We start from the raw sequence: 15,474 nt of genomic DNA, 5'->3' as shown, positions 1-15,474 counted from the left end.
CCTGTTTTCTGTATAAAGTACATAAGAGACGTTGGATGGTATGAGAGAAGAAACCTGGGAGTTTGTGGAGTCAGGGTATCTGAGTTCAAGGTCTGGTTTCACCTCTTACCAACTCTGTGATCTTGGGCACGTCATGGCCCCTCCCTGGGCCTCTCTCTCCATAATTAAAAAAAAAAAAAATCAAGGTTTAAAACTATACCATCGACCTTACAGGGTTGTTTTGAGAATTAAATAAGGTAATATATATGAAAGAACCTAGCCTACTATCTGGCATATAATAAATGTTTACTGAATTTTAACCCTTTTTGATGTGAAAGTGCAATGCAAAAATAAAGTATTATTCCAAAAGTGAGATAAACAGAGAAAATTAATGAAACCTAATTAAGGGTGTCCATTACCCCCCCCAAAATAGAAAGATACAAAGAATGTATGTCTATCTACATGATATACATAATGTATCAATTCCTCAACTTAATAACCAAAACCAAGACCCGAGAATAACACAAACATCATCGCTTGCAACTTCACAGCTTTAAGGCTGTCTAAAGGTCAGCAAAACCTAGGCACAGTTTAGGACAGGATTAGAACAGGAGAGCTTAAGGCTGGGTGTGGTGGCTCACGCCTGTAATCCCAACACTTTGGGCGGCTGAAGTGGGCGGATCACTGGAGGTCAGCAATTTGAGACCAGCCTGACCAACATGGTGAAACCCTGCCTCTACTAAAACAATACAAAAATTAGCCAGGTGGGGTGGCAGGCGCCTGTAATCCCAGCTACTAGGGAGGCTGAGGCTGAAGAATAGCTTGAACCCAGGAGGCAGTGGTTGCAGTGAGCAGGGATTGCACCATTGCACTCCAGCCTGAGTGACCACAGTGAAACTGTCTCACAAAAGAAAAAAAAAAAAAGAATAAAAGAGCTTAAAATTCAGACTAAACTTTAATTTTTTTAATTTTTTTTTTTGAGACAGAGTCTCTGTCGCCCAGGCTGAAGTGCAGTGGCACGATCTCGACTTACAGCAACCTCTGCCTCCCGAGTTCAAGTCATTCTCCTGTCTCAGCCTCCTGGGTAGCTGGGATTACAGGCATGTGCCACTACGCCCGGCTATTTTTTTTTTTTTTTTTTTTTGAGATGGAGTCTCGCTCTGTCACCCAGACTGGAGTGCAGTGGTGTGATCTCGGCTCAATGCAAGCTCTGCCTCCCGGGTTCACACCATTCTCCTGCCTCAGCCTCCTGACTAGCTGGGCCTACAGGCGCCCACCATCACGCCTGGCTAATTTTTTGTATTTTTAGTAGAGACGGGGTTTCACTGTGTTAGCCAGGATGGTCTCGATCTCCTGACCTTGTGATCCACCCACCTCAGCCTCCCAAAGTGCTGGGATTACAGGCGTGAGCCACCGCGCCCGGCCTACGCCCGGCTAATTTTTGTATTTTTAGTAGAGACGGGGTTTCACCATGTTGGTCAGGCTGGTCTGGAACTCCTGACGTCAAGCATTCCACTCACCTTGGTCTCCCAAAGTGCTGGGATTATAGGCCTAAGCCACTGTACCTGGCCAGACTAAACTTTTAAAGTCAACTAGATACTTTATTATTTGTTCTAAATGGTCCAAATACCAACTATCATCAATGTGGTAGTCTGACATGTGTGCTACACATACATTTTTATTTGTTATAGTTTAGGTCTCTGTTTCTTATCTACACTGCAAGACCCAATATCCAGATATCCTCCTCATCCCTACCTGCCAAAGTGTCCTCCATTCTAATTTATTCATTTTTTTAGAGACAGGGTCTTGCTCTGTAGCCCAAGCTGGAGTGCACTGGCACAGTCATAGCTCACCACAGCCTTAAGCCCCTGGGCTCAAATGATACTTCTGCCTCAACCTCCTGAGTAGCTGGGACCACAGGTGAGAGCCACTGCATCCAGACCCTCCTCCACTCTAGTGGCTTACTCCTAGCATTCAAGAAAATTGGTAGCAAAGAAGAACATATATCCGAGCTTTCAACAATATCAACAAATACTTATTCAGCACTTGCTATGTGTTAGGCCCTATTTGAAACATCTAGTACATAGCATAAACAAAAAGCCCCCACTCTCAAGAAGCTTATACTCTAGTGGAAAGCTATACACAAAGTACAGTAGTGATTAGTGCTCAGCAAAATAAAACAACAGAAAATAATAGGGCTTAAATTTAATCCTCATTCTAGGGGCCCAAAATATAGCTTACTGTGGAAGACTGATATATAAGAATAAAAAATTAGTTCTGTCATTATCTGCATTTTTGAATCACCCAAAAATGGTCAAGTTTTTCCTACATTATTAGGAGGGAGGCCGCAACAATGAGAACAGTGTGCTCTCTACCAACACAGACTAAAGACTAAATCTCATAAAATAATTAGAAATAAACTAATTCAACAATGTAGACCACATATAATTTTTTCTAGTTAACATTGTACTTTCATACTAGAAAAAAAAAGGCTTGGCCGGGCGCGGTGGCTCACGCTTGTAATCCCAGCACTTTGGGAGGCTGAGGCGGGCGGATCACGAGGTCAGGAGATCGAGACCATGGTGAAACCCCGTCTCTACTAAAAATACAAAAAAAAATTAGCCGGGCGTGGTGGCGGGCGCCTGTAGTCCCAGCTACTCGGAGAGGCTGAGGCAGGAGAATGGCGTGAACCCGGGAGGCGGAGCTTGCAGTGAGCCGAGATCGTGCCACTGCACTCCAGCCTGGGCGACAGAGAAAAACCCAACCCCTCAAACCCAAAAAAAAAAAAAAAAAAAGAAAAAGAAAAAAAAAGCTTAAAATAAATATTCTATTTTATCTAGTCCATTCTCAGTCAGAAAGATCTCAGAGTGGGAACAGGGCCAGGCGCAGTGGTTCACACTTATAATCCCAGGACCAGGGGAGGCTGGAGAGGCCTCCAGGCAGGAGAGAGGATCACTTAGCCCAGGAGTTCGAGACCAGCCTGGACAACACAGTGAAAACCTGTCTCTAGAAAGATTTTAAAAACAAGCCAGGTGTGGTGGCATGTATCTGTGGTCCCAGCCACTCAGGAGGCTGAGGTAAGAGGATCACTTGGGGAGGCTGATGCTGCAGTGGTAATGCCATTGCACTCCGGCCTGGGCAACAGAGCAAGATCCTGCCTTAAAGAAAAAAGAAAAAAGAAAAAAAAAAAAAAAAAAGGCCGGGTGTGGTGGCTCACACCTGTAATCCCAGCACTTTGGGAAGCCGAGGCAGGCAGATCGCCTGCCTGAGGTCGGGAGTTTGAAACCAGCCTGGCTAACATGGTGAAACCCCGTCTCTACCAAAAATACAAAATTAGCCAGGCATGGTGGTGCATGCCTGTAATCCCAGCTACTCAGAGGCTGAAGCAGGAGAATCGCTTGAACCCAGGAGGGGGAGGTTGCAGTGAGCCCAGATTGCGTCACTGCACTCCAGCCTCGTCAACAAGAGCAAAACTCCATCTCAAAAAAATAAAATTAATTAATTAATTAAAAAAAGATAATCTGGTAATCGCTGCTGAATTTGGGGAGGCACTTTCAAAGGTAACCCAAGGAAAGGTGAGACTATTGCCAGAGTTTCGGTGGCCCCAGTTCCTTGCAAGAGATAAATGATTTAGCTATTTCATAATTACATGTAAGACAGGTTAACAGGATTGAATATGCAATAACATAATAACATCTTTTAGAAAAACTCTCAATTTCTTATTTTTTATTTTTTTTGCTAGGTGAAAGTGCTAAAAACTCTAAATTTCATCAAGATTGACAAGCACACCAGGCATAGTGGCTCACACCTGTAATCCCAGCACTTTGGGAAGCCAAGGTGGATCACTTGAGTCTGGGAGTTCAAGACCAGACTGAGCAAAAAAAAAAAACCAGGCCAGCCTGAGCAGGGAGAGCCTGCCTTTACAGAAAAAATTAAAAATTAGCCAGGCATGGTGGCACATGCATGCCTGTAGTCCCAGCTACATGCTGAGATGGGAGGACCACTTGAGCCAGGCAGTTGAGGTTACAATGAAGTATGATCACACCATTGCACTCTAGCCTGGGCAACAGAGACCCTGTCTCCAAAAAGAAAAAGAAATACAGAAATAAATCATTGTTACCTCAGAACAACCCATCCCAGCATCAAAAGGAAGCTTCTATCCCTCCCACTTGAGTACCTTCTCAGGTGTACAAACTTGCCTCAGAGATCTGGCTTTGTTCTGGCAATCTATATACAAAAGTACTAATATTTTCATTACCTAAAAAAAAATTAAGTCTTGCTTAAGAGAAGCCAAACATTGTTTATCCACCCTTGTCATTTCCTAGCTGTTCAACTCCAACACTGCAAAATATTCTAGTTCCAAGTTCCAGAAAGTGTAGCTTATGTTCCAGATCTACACATATACACCATCTTCAAAGGTGCATTTCTTTTCCACACGTAATAGGTAAATAATGAAGATTTGCAAAAAAAAAACTTTTTTTTTTTTCTTTTTGGAAATGGAGTCTCACTCTGTCGCCCAGGCTGGAGTGCAGTGGTGTGATCTCAGCTCACTGCAACCTCCACCTCCCGGGTTCAAGCAATTCTCCTGTCTGAGCCTCCCGAATAGCTGGGACTACAGGCGCCTGCCACCACACCCAGCTAATTTTTGTATTTTTAGTAGAGACAGGGTTTCACCTTGTTGGTCAGGCTGGTCTCAAACTCCTGACCTCAGGTGATCCACCGGCCTCAGCCTCCCAAAGTCCTGGGATCACAGGCGTAAGCAACCGCACCCAGCCAAAAAACAATCTTTGTGTGAGAAACGGGGGTCTATGTTGCCCAGACTGGTCTCGAACTCCTGGGCTCAAGTGATCCTCCTTCCTTGGCCTCCTAATGTGCTGGGAGTATAGGCGTGAGTCACCACAACTGGCAAAAGACAATTTTTTTAAACTAGTTATTCCTTTTTTTTTTTTTTTTTTGAGACAGAGTTTTGCTCTTGTTCCCCAGGCTGGAGTGCAACGGCATGATCTCGGCTCAGCGCAAGCTCTGTCTCGCAGGTTCAAGCGATTCTCCTGCCTCAGCCTCCTGAGTAGCTGGGATTACAGGCATGCACCACCACGCTCGGCTAATTTTGTATTTTCAGTAAAGACGGGGTTTCTCCACGTTGTGTCAGGCTGGTCTCGATCTCCTGACCTCAGGTGATCCGCCCGCCTCAGCCTCCCAAAGTGCTGGGATTACAGGTATGAGACACTGCGCCTGGCCTTTTTTTTTTTTTTTTTTTTTTTGAGGTGGAGCCTCACTCAGTCACCCATGCTGGAGTGCAATGGTGCGACCTCAGCTCACTGCAACCTCTGCCTCCAGGTTCAAATGATTCTCCTGACTCAGCCTCCTGAGTAGCTGGGATTACAGGCGCCCTACACCACGCCCAGCTAATTTTTTTTTTTTTTTTGAGACGGAGTCTCACTCTGTTGCCCAGGCTGGAGTGCAGTGGCAAAATCTCTGCTCAGTGCAACCTCCACCTCCCAGGTTCAAGTGATTCTCCTGCCTCAGCCTCCCAAGTAGCTGGGATTACAGGCACGCACCACCACCCCCAGTGCCCAGCTAATTTTTGTATTTTTAGTAGAGATGGGGTTTCACCATGTTGGCCAGGCTGGTCTCAAACTCTTGACCTCAGGTGATCCTCCTGCCTAGGCCTCCCAAAGTGATGGGATTTCAGGTGTGAGCCACCACACCCAGCCCTTAACCAGTTATTTCTGATTTTTTTTTTTTTTTTTTTTTTTTCAAAAAATGACTTGTTGGGAGGCCAAGGTGGGCAGATCGTTTGGGCCCAGGAGTTCAAGACTAGCCTTGGGAACATGGCAAAACCCCACCTCTACAAAAAATACAAAAATTAGCCAGGCATGGTGGCACAGGGCTGTAGTCCTAGCTACCTGGGAAGCTGACGTGGGAAGATCACTTGAGACCAGGATGTCAAGGCTGCAATGACCTGTGATCATGCCACTGCACTCTAGACTGGGCGACAAAGAGAGACCCCTATCAAAAAAAAAGAAAAAAAAAGAAAGTTCCCTCCAGGCCGGGTGCGGTGGCTCAAGCCTGTAATCCCAGCACTTTGGGAGGCCGAGGCAGGTGGATCACGAGGTCAGGAGGTCGAGACCATCCTGGCTAACATGGTGAAACCCCATCTCTACAAAAAAATACAAAAAAAAATTAGCCGGGCGTGGCAGCAGGCGGCTGTAGCCCTAGCTACTCTGGAGTATGAGGCAGGAGAACGGCGTGAACCCGGAAGGCGGAGGTTGCAGTGAGCTAAGATCGTGCCACTGTATTCCAGCCTGGGCGACTGAGCGAGACTCCGTCTCAAAAAAAAAAAAAAAAAAAAGAAAGAAAGAAAGAAAAAGTTATCTCCAAATATATAATGATATAATGTGTCCTCTTATACAAACACTGCTAAGATAGCACATTAAACAAAAGAAAACATATGCTAGTTAAGGGTTAATGTATGCAACAAGTAGCAATCACCTTATAACTTAAAGAAAAAAAGAAAAAAAAAAAAATCTTGCCAAGACAAAAGAGTACCTGACTCTCTTTCCCACACTCTTCCCTACCTTGTTTTAAAAAAAAAAAAAAAAAAAAAAAAAAAAAGGCCAGGCGCAGTAGCTCGCACCTGTAATCCCAGCACTTTGGGAGGCCGAGGTGGGTGATCATCTGAGGTCAGGAGTTTGACACCAGCCTGGCCAATATAGTGAAACCCCGTCTCAACTAAAAATACAAAAAAATTAGCCGGGCATGGTGGCAGGCGCCTGTAATCGCAGCTACCTGGGAGGCTGGGGCAGGAGAATCGTTTGAACCTGGGAGGCAGAGGTTGCAGTGAGCCAAGATCGTGCCACTGCACTCCAGTCTGGGTAACAGAGTGAGACTCCGTCTCCAAAGATATATATAAAAATAAAAATAAAGTGAAGCTGGGCATGGTGGCTCACACCTGTAATCCCAGCACTTAGAGAGGCCGATGTGGGTGGATCATTTGAGATCAGGAGTTCGAGACCAGCCTGGCCAACATGGTGAAACTCCCATCTCTACTAAAAATACAAAAATTAGCTGGGTGTGGTGGTGGGCACCTGTAGTCCCAGCTACTCGGGAGGCTGAGGCAGGAGAATCACCTGAACCCGGGAGCCAGAGGTTGCAGTGAGCCCTGATGGCACCATTGCACTCCAGCCTGAGCAACAGAGCAAGACTCGGTCTCAAAGCAAACAAACAAACAACAACAAAACCCAAAAGTCCGGGTCCAGTGGCTCACGCCTGTAATCCCAGCACTTTGGGACGCCGAGACAGGCGGATCACCTGAGGTCAGGAGTTCGAGACCAGCCTGGCCAACAAGGTGAAACCCAGTCTTCACTAAAAATACAAAAATCAGCCAGGTGTGGTGGTAGGCACCTGTAATCTAAGCTACTCGGGAGGCTGACAGGACAATCACTTGAACCCAGGAGGAAGAGGTTGCAGTAAGAAGAGACAGTGCCATTGGACACGAGCCTGGGTGACAAGAGTGAAACTCCGTCTCAAAAAAAAAAAAGTTAAAAGTTTTGCTTGCTAGAAAGGCTCTTCCTTTAAAGTCTGGACTGCAAAATTCCTTAGATATCTACCTAACAACCCTAACAACTTGACATGATAAAAGTGAATTCCATATAGCAATAACTACCTGGGAAAGGAGTTTTATGGCGTCATCTCTTTTTCTGTTCCCAAAGAAAAGTTAAAGTCAAGAAATGTAAAAATAAAAATAAATCCCAACGATTGAGACAAGTGAGAGGAACGGAGGCAATTTCAGTGGGTGTGGCCGTTATTGTCCACACCTGGCGACAGACAGCTCTGTCTCAAAAAAGAATTATAATCTCAACACATGAACTGAGAACAAGACAAATCTCTGAAATTAGGCTCACTGGAATATATGCATGCTGAATATACACGTCCCAATACACACCAAACCTTTCTAGCAGTCACAAAAAAAAAAAAAAAAGCCAGGTATTGTGGCTCACGCTTGTAATCCCAGCACTTTGGGATGCCAAGGTGGGAGGATCGCTTGAGGCCAGGAGTTCAAGACTAGCGTGGGCAACATAGCAAGACCCTGTCACTAAAAAAAAAAAAAAAAAAAAAAATCTGAAAATTAGCCTGGAATGGTGGCACACGCCTATAGTCCCAGCTACTCAGGAGGCTGGAATGGAAGATTGCTTGAGCCTAGGAATTTGAGGCTACAGTGAGTTATGATCACACCACTGAACTTCACCCTGGGCAGAGCAAGATCCTGTCTATAAAAATAAAAATAATAGGCCAGACGCAGTGGCTCATGCCTGTAATCCCAGCACTTTGGGTGGCCGAGGCGGGCAGATCACAAGGTCGGGAGATCGAGACCATCCTGGCAAACACGGTGAAACCCCATCTCTACTAAAAGTACAAAAAATTAGCCGGGTGTGGTGGCGGGTGCCTGTAGTCCCAGCTACTCAGGAGGCTGAGGCAGGAGAATGGCGTGAACCCGGGAGGCAGAGCTTGCAATGAGCAGAGATCGTGCCACTGCACTCCAGCCTGGGCAACAGAGACAGACTCTGTCTCAAAAAATAAATAAATAAAAATAAAAATAAAAAATAGGCCATGGCCAGGCACGGTGGCTCACGTCTGTAATCCCAGCACTTTGGGAAGCCAAGGTGGGTGGATCACGAGGTCAGATCAAGATCATCCTGGCCAACATGGTAAAACCCTGTTCTCTACTAAAAATACAAAAATTAGCTGGGCATGGTGGCATGTGCCTACAGTCCCAGCTACTTTTGAGGCTGAGGCAGGAGGATCACTTGAACCCGGGAGGTGGAGGCTGTGGTGAGCTCAGATCACGCCACTGCACTCTAAGCATGGGTGACAGAGTGAGACTCGATTTCAATAAAGATAAATAAATAATAAAGAAGTCTTTTCTCAAAAAGAGTAAGGATCACTAGAAAATGTATTAGAGAATCATTCTTTTTCTTCTAAATTCAGTCTAAAATGCAGAGCCAAATAAAACCACCATAAATTCCTTTAGTAATCTTCTAGGCCTTTCAGTTCAGCAAATTTCACATACTACATACAATTCTGTGGCTTTCCTCATAGCCCATTCTTCAAACACAAATTCAAATTTTTATTAATACTGTGAGACTATTAATAAAGCTCTCTTTGGCTAAGAAAAACAAAAATTGAATTCTTAAAACTCCAATAGGGAAACCTTAAGAGGAAAGCATGGCTTAAAGGATCCAAGTGTTCATATACAGATATAAGCTAATCCTTTCAAATCATGTCTAAAATTTCTTTCAACAAGATCTATCTCATACATTCCTCCCAAAACACAGAACTTTATCAGCATCCAGTATTCTACCTACTTGTCTTCAATCAATCCCAACAACCCTTCAAAGCTACCAAAGTGTTAATTTATAAAATAAAAGAAAATAATCCATAGTTCTCCCCAGCTCAAAGTCACAAATCATGGGACAACAAAATCTTAAAAAACGTATTGAACTATCCTTCCTCAAACAGATTTGCCCCAAAAATTTATATTCTAATTTAACTTAATCAGATGTATTACAATGTCAGTACTGTAAAATCAGGAATCTTTGTCACATTGTAACCTACAAAATCCTTTGGTATACAATGGTTTCTATAAAAGCTAAAGGCTACATATAACTCCATTTCCAAACAAGATAAATATATAAAATATAAAATATTTTTGGCCAAAAGCCAAATTCGATATTAATACACCTTTCCCCCTCCTCTGGTGCACAGAAAAGTCACCCGAAAAGTTTTAATCACAGATTCACAGTGTATTCACAACTGGAAACAAAATAGTTATCCTACTTCAAAACTGGAGGGTGTGGTGGGGGGAGAAAATACTAACCAATCTCTGGCTGTAACGAATCCTTTCTTCTTCGGGTTCCATCTCTCACTCCTCTGTTGAAATTACTGTAAAGAAACCACTCCAGGGCTGCCTTCCTCTTCCTCCTTAGGAACCAGATTGCAACACTAAAGAATAATGATACAAGCAGAAATGAGAACTCATTCTCAAACTTGTGCTTTCTGTTCACGTAAAGGAGTATTTAAGGTAAGTGTTCAAGGCTCTCTGAAAAATCAGGTTCCTCTTCATGAGTTTGGGACCTTTCTGCTCTTGGGTAAGTGGTTCCATGTCATGTTCAACATTAATCACATTACAACTGTCGGAGGCCTAGACGAAACGAGATGTTGGTTTCAGTTCCTTGTGGAAGGGCCACACCACCAGTTTCTCCCCACAGGATTACAACTAGCAAGGATCCCCTTCGTGGCAGCATCAGCAAGAAAAAAAAAAAAAAGCCCAGGACTTTTATCTCTAGAGAGCTGACCAGGTGAAGCACCACTGAACTAATCCAGATCCTAACCAAATTAGTTCTCTCTCAGCGGTAATCAGAAACTAAAGGAAAGAAGGGCAGACTGACTATGTAAAAACAGGACAAAAAATTAGGATTTAAATGACCCCAAAACAATTTCCCATACCCCTCCTGTAAGGCCGTGCACAATCGTCGCCTTCCTTTCTAGACTCCCCGGATCTTATTCCCAAATTCACCCTCCACCCCAACACAAGATGTGCACAACTCTGAAACAAATTTCAGAGGTGCAAATCAAGGACCAAAATTCCATCTGATCTTTTTGGATAAAGTAATAAAACAAACGATTGCATCTATGGATACGAGGAAAATACATCTTGTCCAAAAATTCAATAAAAGACCGGCCGGCGCGACGGTCAATCCGTAATACCAAGAAAGGGTTTCCTTTTTTCTAAATATTCTCGTGGATAATGGCTTCCATTGAGAACGCAGGTTCCCCCCGTTTTTGTCACTACATTACCGCCACGTTAACAGCATCCTTTCAAAACTGCTACGAGACCAGAGGACCCGATGACACAGTTTGCGAGAGCAGTTGGTGGCAGAGCCCTCCTGGAGGAAGCCCTGGCCCGAAGTCGGGAGGGAAACCGTGCTTGCACCCCCTGGGCGACGACCGCCCAGGCATGGAGCAGCCAGGGCCGGAGAGGAAAAAGGGCGAATCTCGCTGGGCTCCCCCAGGAAAAGGCGTTTCAATGGTTCACCCATCGGAAAAAGAAATAGAAACTTTGCATTCAGTCTTTGGATAACACAGTCAACCAAACTTCCAAATGATGGGGGGAGGGGGAAACTCACCGGAGATTCTGCTCTTGAGTTCTTGTCCAAGTGAGAAGTAAAAGATTCCAAAGCTGAGAGGAATAATTAAATCCCAAACGTCGTCTTCGGTTTTTCCGTGGATCAACCCAGTATCCAGAGAGGGTCAGAGCGACCAGGAAAAGGGAGCAAACAGTTGCTGAATCAAACCTCCTCCTCTGGCTTTGGAGACCGGGAGTCGGGGGCGTCAGGAAAGGGGAGCGCGACCCCACGGCGCCGAGCCCGGGGCGCCCCCGCCTCCCCCAGGCCAGCGGTCAGCAGCCCGGGCCCGAGCCCCGGGCCGGCCCCGGCCGCAGGGAGCGCCCTCCTCGCCGTGCCCTCGGCCCGCAGGAGCTGGTCGCCTCCGAGAGCAGCGGCCGATCAGCTGAGACCGGCCGGCCCGAGGCTCCCCGCGCCGCCCCGGCCCCCCGGAACGCGGGCCCCGGCCCCGGGGGGCGGACAGGGCGGGAGCGGCGCGGCGCGCCGGGATGGGGGCCCTGGCTCCCCTCGCGTCTCCCCCTCAGCTCCGGCTCCGCGCTGCGGGACGAGCCCCCGGCTACTCCCCAGTCGCAGAGGAGGGATTCCGAGGGATGGGCCCCCTGGCGTTGCCCCTCCTCCCGGAGCGCCCCCTGCCCAGGAAAGACAGAGCAGCGACAGGCCCAGCCGCTGGGAAGGTGCTCCGAGAGCCGCCGCCGCCGCCGCCGCTGCCGGGGAGGGGTGTTGTTTCCCTCACACAGGAGGAGCCGCTGAAGCAGCCGCCGCCATTTTGAACCCGTCAGACTCTCACATACACACAGCTCCTCCGAGGCGCACTGCGCAGGCGCCACTTCCCCACCCCTCCTCCAGCTCGCCTCTCCACCCCCCACCCCTTTCAGGCCTCCCTGCGCTTCTTACCGCTCTCCCGGGCGCGCGTGAACGCGCACGCGTCACTCCCCTCTAACGCGGACACACCGCCGGCGCGCGCACGCGCCGATGCGTCGGCCTCGAATCGCCCGCGCCCCGCGACGCCGACGCGGCTCCCTGCGCCCCCTCGCGTCAGGCCGCCCGCCCGCCCGCCCGCCGCCCCCGCTCCCCGTCGGCGTTCTTCCAGGGCTCGGGCCCGGCCGGCTGCTCGCGCCTGCGCGCAGGGCACCGATCCTCCTCCACGCGCCCTCCCCCCACACACCCTAACACACACTTCGCCTCTGTGACCCCGCCCCTCGCGGCCAGCTGCGCCGGCCGCCCTCCCCCACCCCCCAGGGAGGGTGGTGACCCCCCCGACCCCCCACAAAGCACATCACCCCCCCCAAGCAGTGGGAGACCTGCGCCCCCTTCCCCTTCAACCGCCTTTGGCCCCAGGCGGCCCGTCACAGTCACACAACCTGAGGGCCGGGAGGCCTGGGCCAGGGCAACCGATAACCGCCTCAAAGCAGGGTCTCCCGGGGTCAGGCCGCCGGGCTGGGCCCGCGGGACCTGGGCTCCCGGCTCAGGCCTGCCCAGGGCGAGAGGGCGCAGGGAAGGGGCGCGTGGCCGCCGGCTGCCCTCCCTTCGCGTGCCGGCCGGTGGGCCGAGGCCGGCTTGCCCGCCATCCCTGGGCAGGCCCCGGCGCCGCCGCCACGGGGCCCGTCTGCCCTGGGCCTGGGGGCTCCTCGGTGCAGCGGCCTGGCCCCGCCTCACCCACTGCTCGTCGCTCCGAAGGGGCAGGAAACAGGAGTAGCATGTCTGTCCTGGGCTCGGCTCCCCGGGGGAGCTGCAGGCGCTTAACAAGGGCGTCCACAGGTACCAGGCGCAGGAGCGGTCTCCGCGACGGCCCGGGGGCGGTGGCGGCTGGCGCGCCCACCGCCGGCCGGAGGCGCCCGGCGAGGTGGCCCAGGAAGCCCCCGCTCCTCGGCCACGCTCAGCTTTCCGCCGCGCCGGTGCCCCCGGCGGCCCGGGTGGGACGTGACCCCGCCCCCGGCGAGTCGGGGCGCCCCCCACGGAGGGGTGTGCGGGCCGCCCCCGGCCCCCGGCCCGACCCCGCCGCCTCGGGCCGTGGCGGGCGCGGGAGGCCCGGCCGGGAAGATGTCTCCTGTTGGTGCGCGCAGCTTCGCGCGGGGGTCAGCGACGGGGCAGCGGCCGCCCGAGCTGCGCCGGCCCTGCCCACGGACCGACTCCCGCGGCCCGACAGCTGCCCGACGGGCCAGCAGGCTCCGAACGTCGACGGAGCCCGGACGGAGGTACCCGAGCAATGCCATGCTAGCAGCCCAGCCGCGATCCGGGCATTTCCCCAGCCAATCTCTTGCTCTGGGGCCCGTTTAAATTCTAAATCCCACAAAGGACGGTGGCTGGGGCGTTACACATCGGAGTTGGCACTATTTGCTCCACTACGCCCTTGCTGAGCGGTGTCACACAAATCTTTTTCTCCCTGCCTTGGTTTCCCACTCTTTAAGCTCTGACTCCTGGAAGCAGGGAGTGGAGCAGAGAGGTAGGGCATGGAGTGAATCATATAACCTGCATAAACAGCCATCAACTCTTTCAGGAGGACGTTAGCGAGACAATTAAAATAATGATACCTTCTAATTCTATCACGGCTTGAACTCCAAGGTAAAAGCGCTACGTAAATGCAAGGTATTATTATTTATTACCACAGGTTTTTCTGCATGCAGAACTTAGGGAGTTTGTACAGACATTCTCTGCTTTGTTTCACAACATCCTTAGGAGACAAGATAAAGTGCCTGTTAGCGCTATATTCATTTTAAAGATAGACAACTGAAGTATAGAAAGGTTAAAGAGCTTGCATAATTACTCCAACAGCCGACTGAAACATCTCACAAACAGCAAAAAAGGTTTGTTAATAAGATATCATCCTCTTGCATTCTAGTCACTGGGAAATATTCTTTATTTTGATACCAGTTTTGTTCAGACTTCTTAGATTTTCAGAGCACTGATACGAAGAAGATAATCACAGAAACTGTATGAGATCTAAAGCCTCTTTAAATCTTTCTGACTATGGTAAAATATATTTTAAAAGCAGCAGTCTCTCACGCTGGTGCTACCAGATATGGTCCCATAGGCATCTGGCTCTCTGTAGGTATAGAAAAAGTCAGCAGCTTGTTTTGTTTGTTTTTTAAGCAGGAGAGAAAGCTTTTGCCATTGTCAGATTAAGTGTTGGGCCTTGTTGCTATTTGCAAAATAAACAGCTTTATTTCCTTCCCACTCACCCTTATAACCCAGGGAATACTTGGCGGCAAAGAGAAAGTCTCTAGGAGTAGCTCAACTTGGTCTTGCCCTTTTTCTTTTTTTTTTTTTTTTTTTTTTTATGTTCTTTTTTTTTATTAATTTTTTTTGCACACAAAAACAATAAACATTTTCTAATAATACATACAAACAAAAAGATGCGTATCAAACATATTAGGAAGGTTGCACATGGGAAGTCGGGGAATAGAAATGGGGGGTGGGAGTTAAAATAAATGAGAGAGGGACTTTATATGGATCAGTGATAATAACTCAATCCTCTATTTGACAAAGAAGAGGGAGAAGGAAGAGGAAGAAAAAGAAAGTGGGATAAAGGATCAGAAAGGGAGGAAAATAGAAAAAATTAGAGTATGACTCCAGGGTAGACCTGTTTTGTTGTCACTGAGTTGGTTGGTTAGTTTGTCTGTTGTATTTTTCATGTTTCGCCATGTTGGCCAGACTGGTCTCGAACTCCCAGCCCGAAGTGATCAACCCGCCTCGCCCCCCAGAGTGCCGGGACCACAGGCATGAGCCACCACGTCCAGCCCCCACATTGCTTCTGGCCTCCGTGGTATACCTCCAAGACGGAGCGGCCGGGCAGAGGCGCTCCTCACTTCCCAGACGGGGTGGCCAGGCAGAGACGCTCCTCACTTCTTCCCAGACGATAGGTGGCTGGGCAGAGGCGCTCCTCACTTCCCAGACGATGGGTGGCCGGCCGACAAGGGTGGGCGGGCACCTCATTCCAGACGGGGGGCCGGGAGGGTCCTCATTCCTGGGGGCCCGGCAGTCCGCACTTCCCAGACGATGGGTGGCCGGGCAGAGGCGCTCCTCACTTCCCAGACGATGGGTGGCTGGGCAGAGGCGCTCCTCACTTCCCAGATGGGGCGGCCGGGCAGAGGCGCTCCTCACTTCTTCCCAGACGGGGCGGCCGGGCAGAGGCGCTCCTCACTTCTTCCCGGATGGGGCGGCCGGGCAGAGGTGCTCCTCACTTCTTCCCGGACGGGGTCTTGCCCTTTTTCTTAACATTCAGACCCCCTTAAGTAATTAACCCTCAAGGAGGTGAGTTGCGCACCCTTGGCAAACAGATACCTCCGAGTTTAATTCAGATGGGCATGCTGGG

At 49.3% G+C, this 15,474-nt stretch overlaps 1 protein-coding gene across 3 annotated transcripts in view; it reads right to left on the bottom strand.

The window, feature by feature from the left end:
• The window catches only part of KDM2A (lysine demethylase 2A), a 150,231-nt gene extending 137,936 nt beyond the window's left edge, over positions 1-12,295 (bottom strand). Inside the window, exons 1-2 of one of the 3 annotated variants that reach the window (XM_032153603.2) lie at positions 11,166-12,295; positions 9,857-9,981 (exon numbers count right to left, since the gene is read on the bottom strand). In XM_032153603.2, the coding sequence (XP_032009494.1) occupies positions 9,857-9,898 (42 nt within the window). In that variant the 5' untranslated portion in view covers positions 9,899-9,981; positions 11,166-12,295. Of the gene's footprint in view, positions 1-9,856; positions 9,982-11,165 lie in introns of those variants that run through there. The other 2 variants (XM_032153602.2, XM_058438995.1) reach the window with 2 other exon arrangements.
• Between the last annotated feature and the right edge of the window lie 3,179 nt (positions 12,296-15,474).

This window comes from Hylobates moloch, unplaced genomic scaffold, assembly GCF_009828535.3.
Source record: "Hylobates moloch isolate HMO894 unplaced genomic scaffold, HMol_V3 SCAFFOLD_5, whole genome shotgun sequence".
Classification (NCBI taxonomy): Eukaryota; Metazoa; Chordata; class Mammalia; order Primates; family Hylobatidae; genus Hylobates; species Hylobates moloch.
Note: the sequence above shows the minus strand (reverse complement) of the source record. Positions and strands in the feature narration are given on the sequence as shown.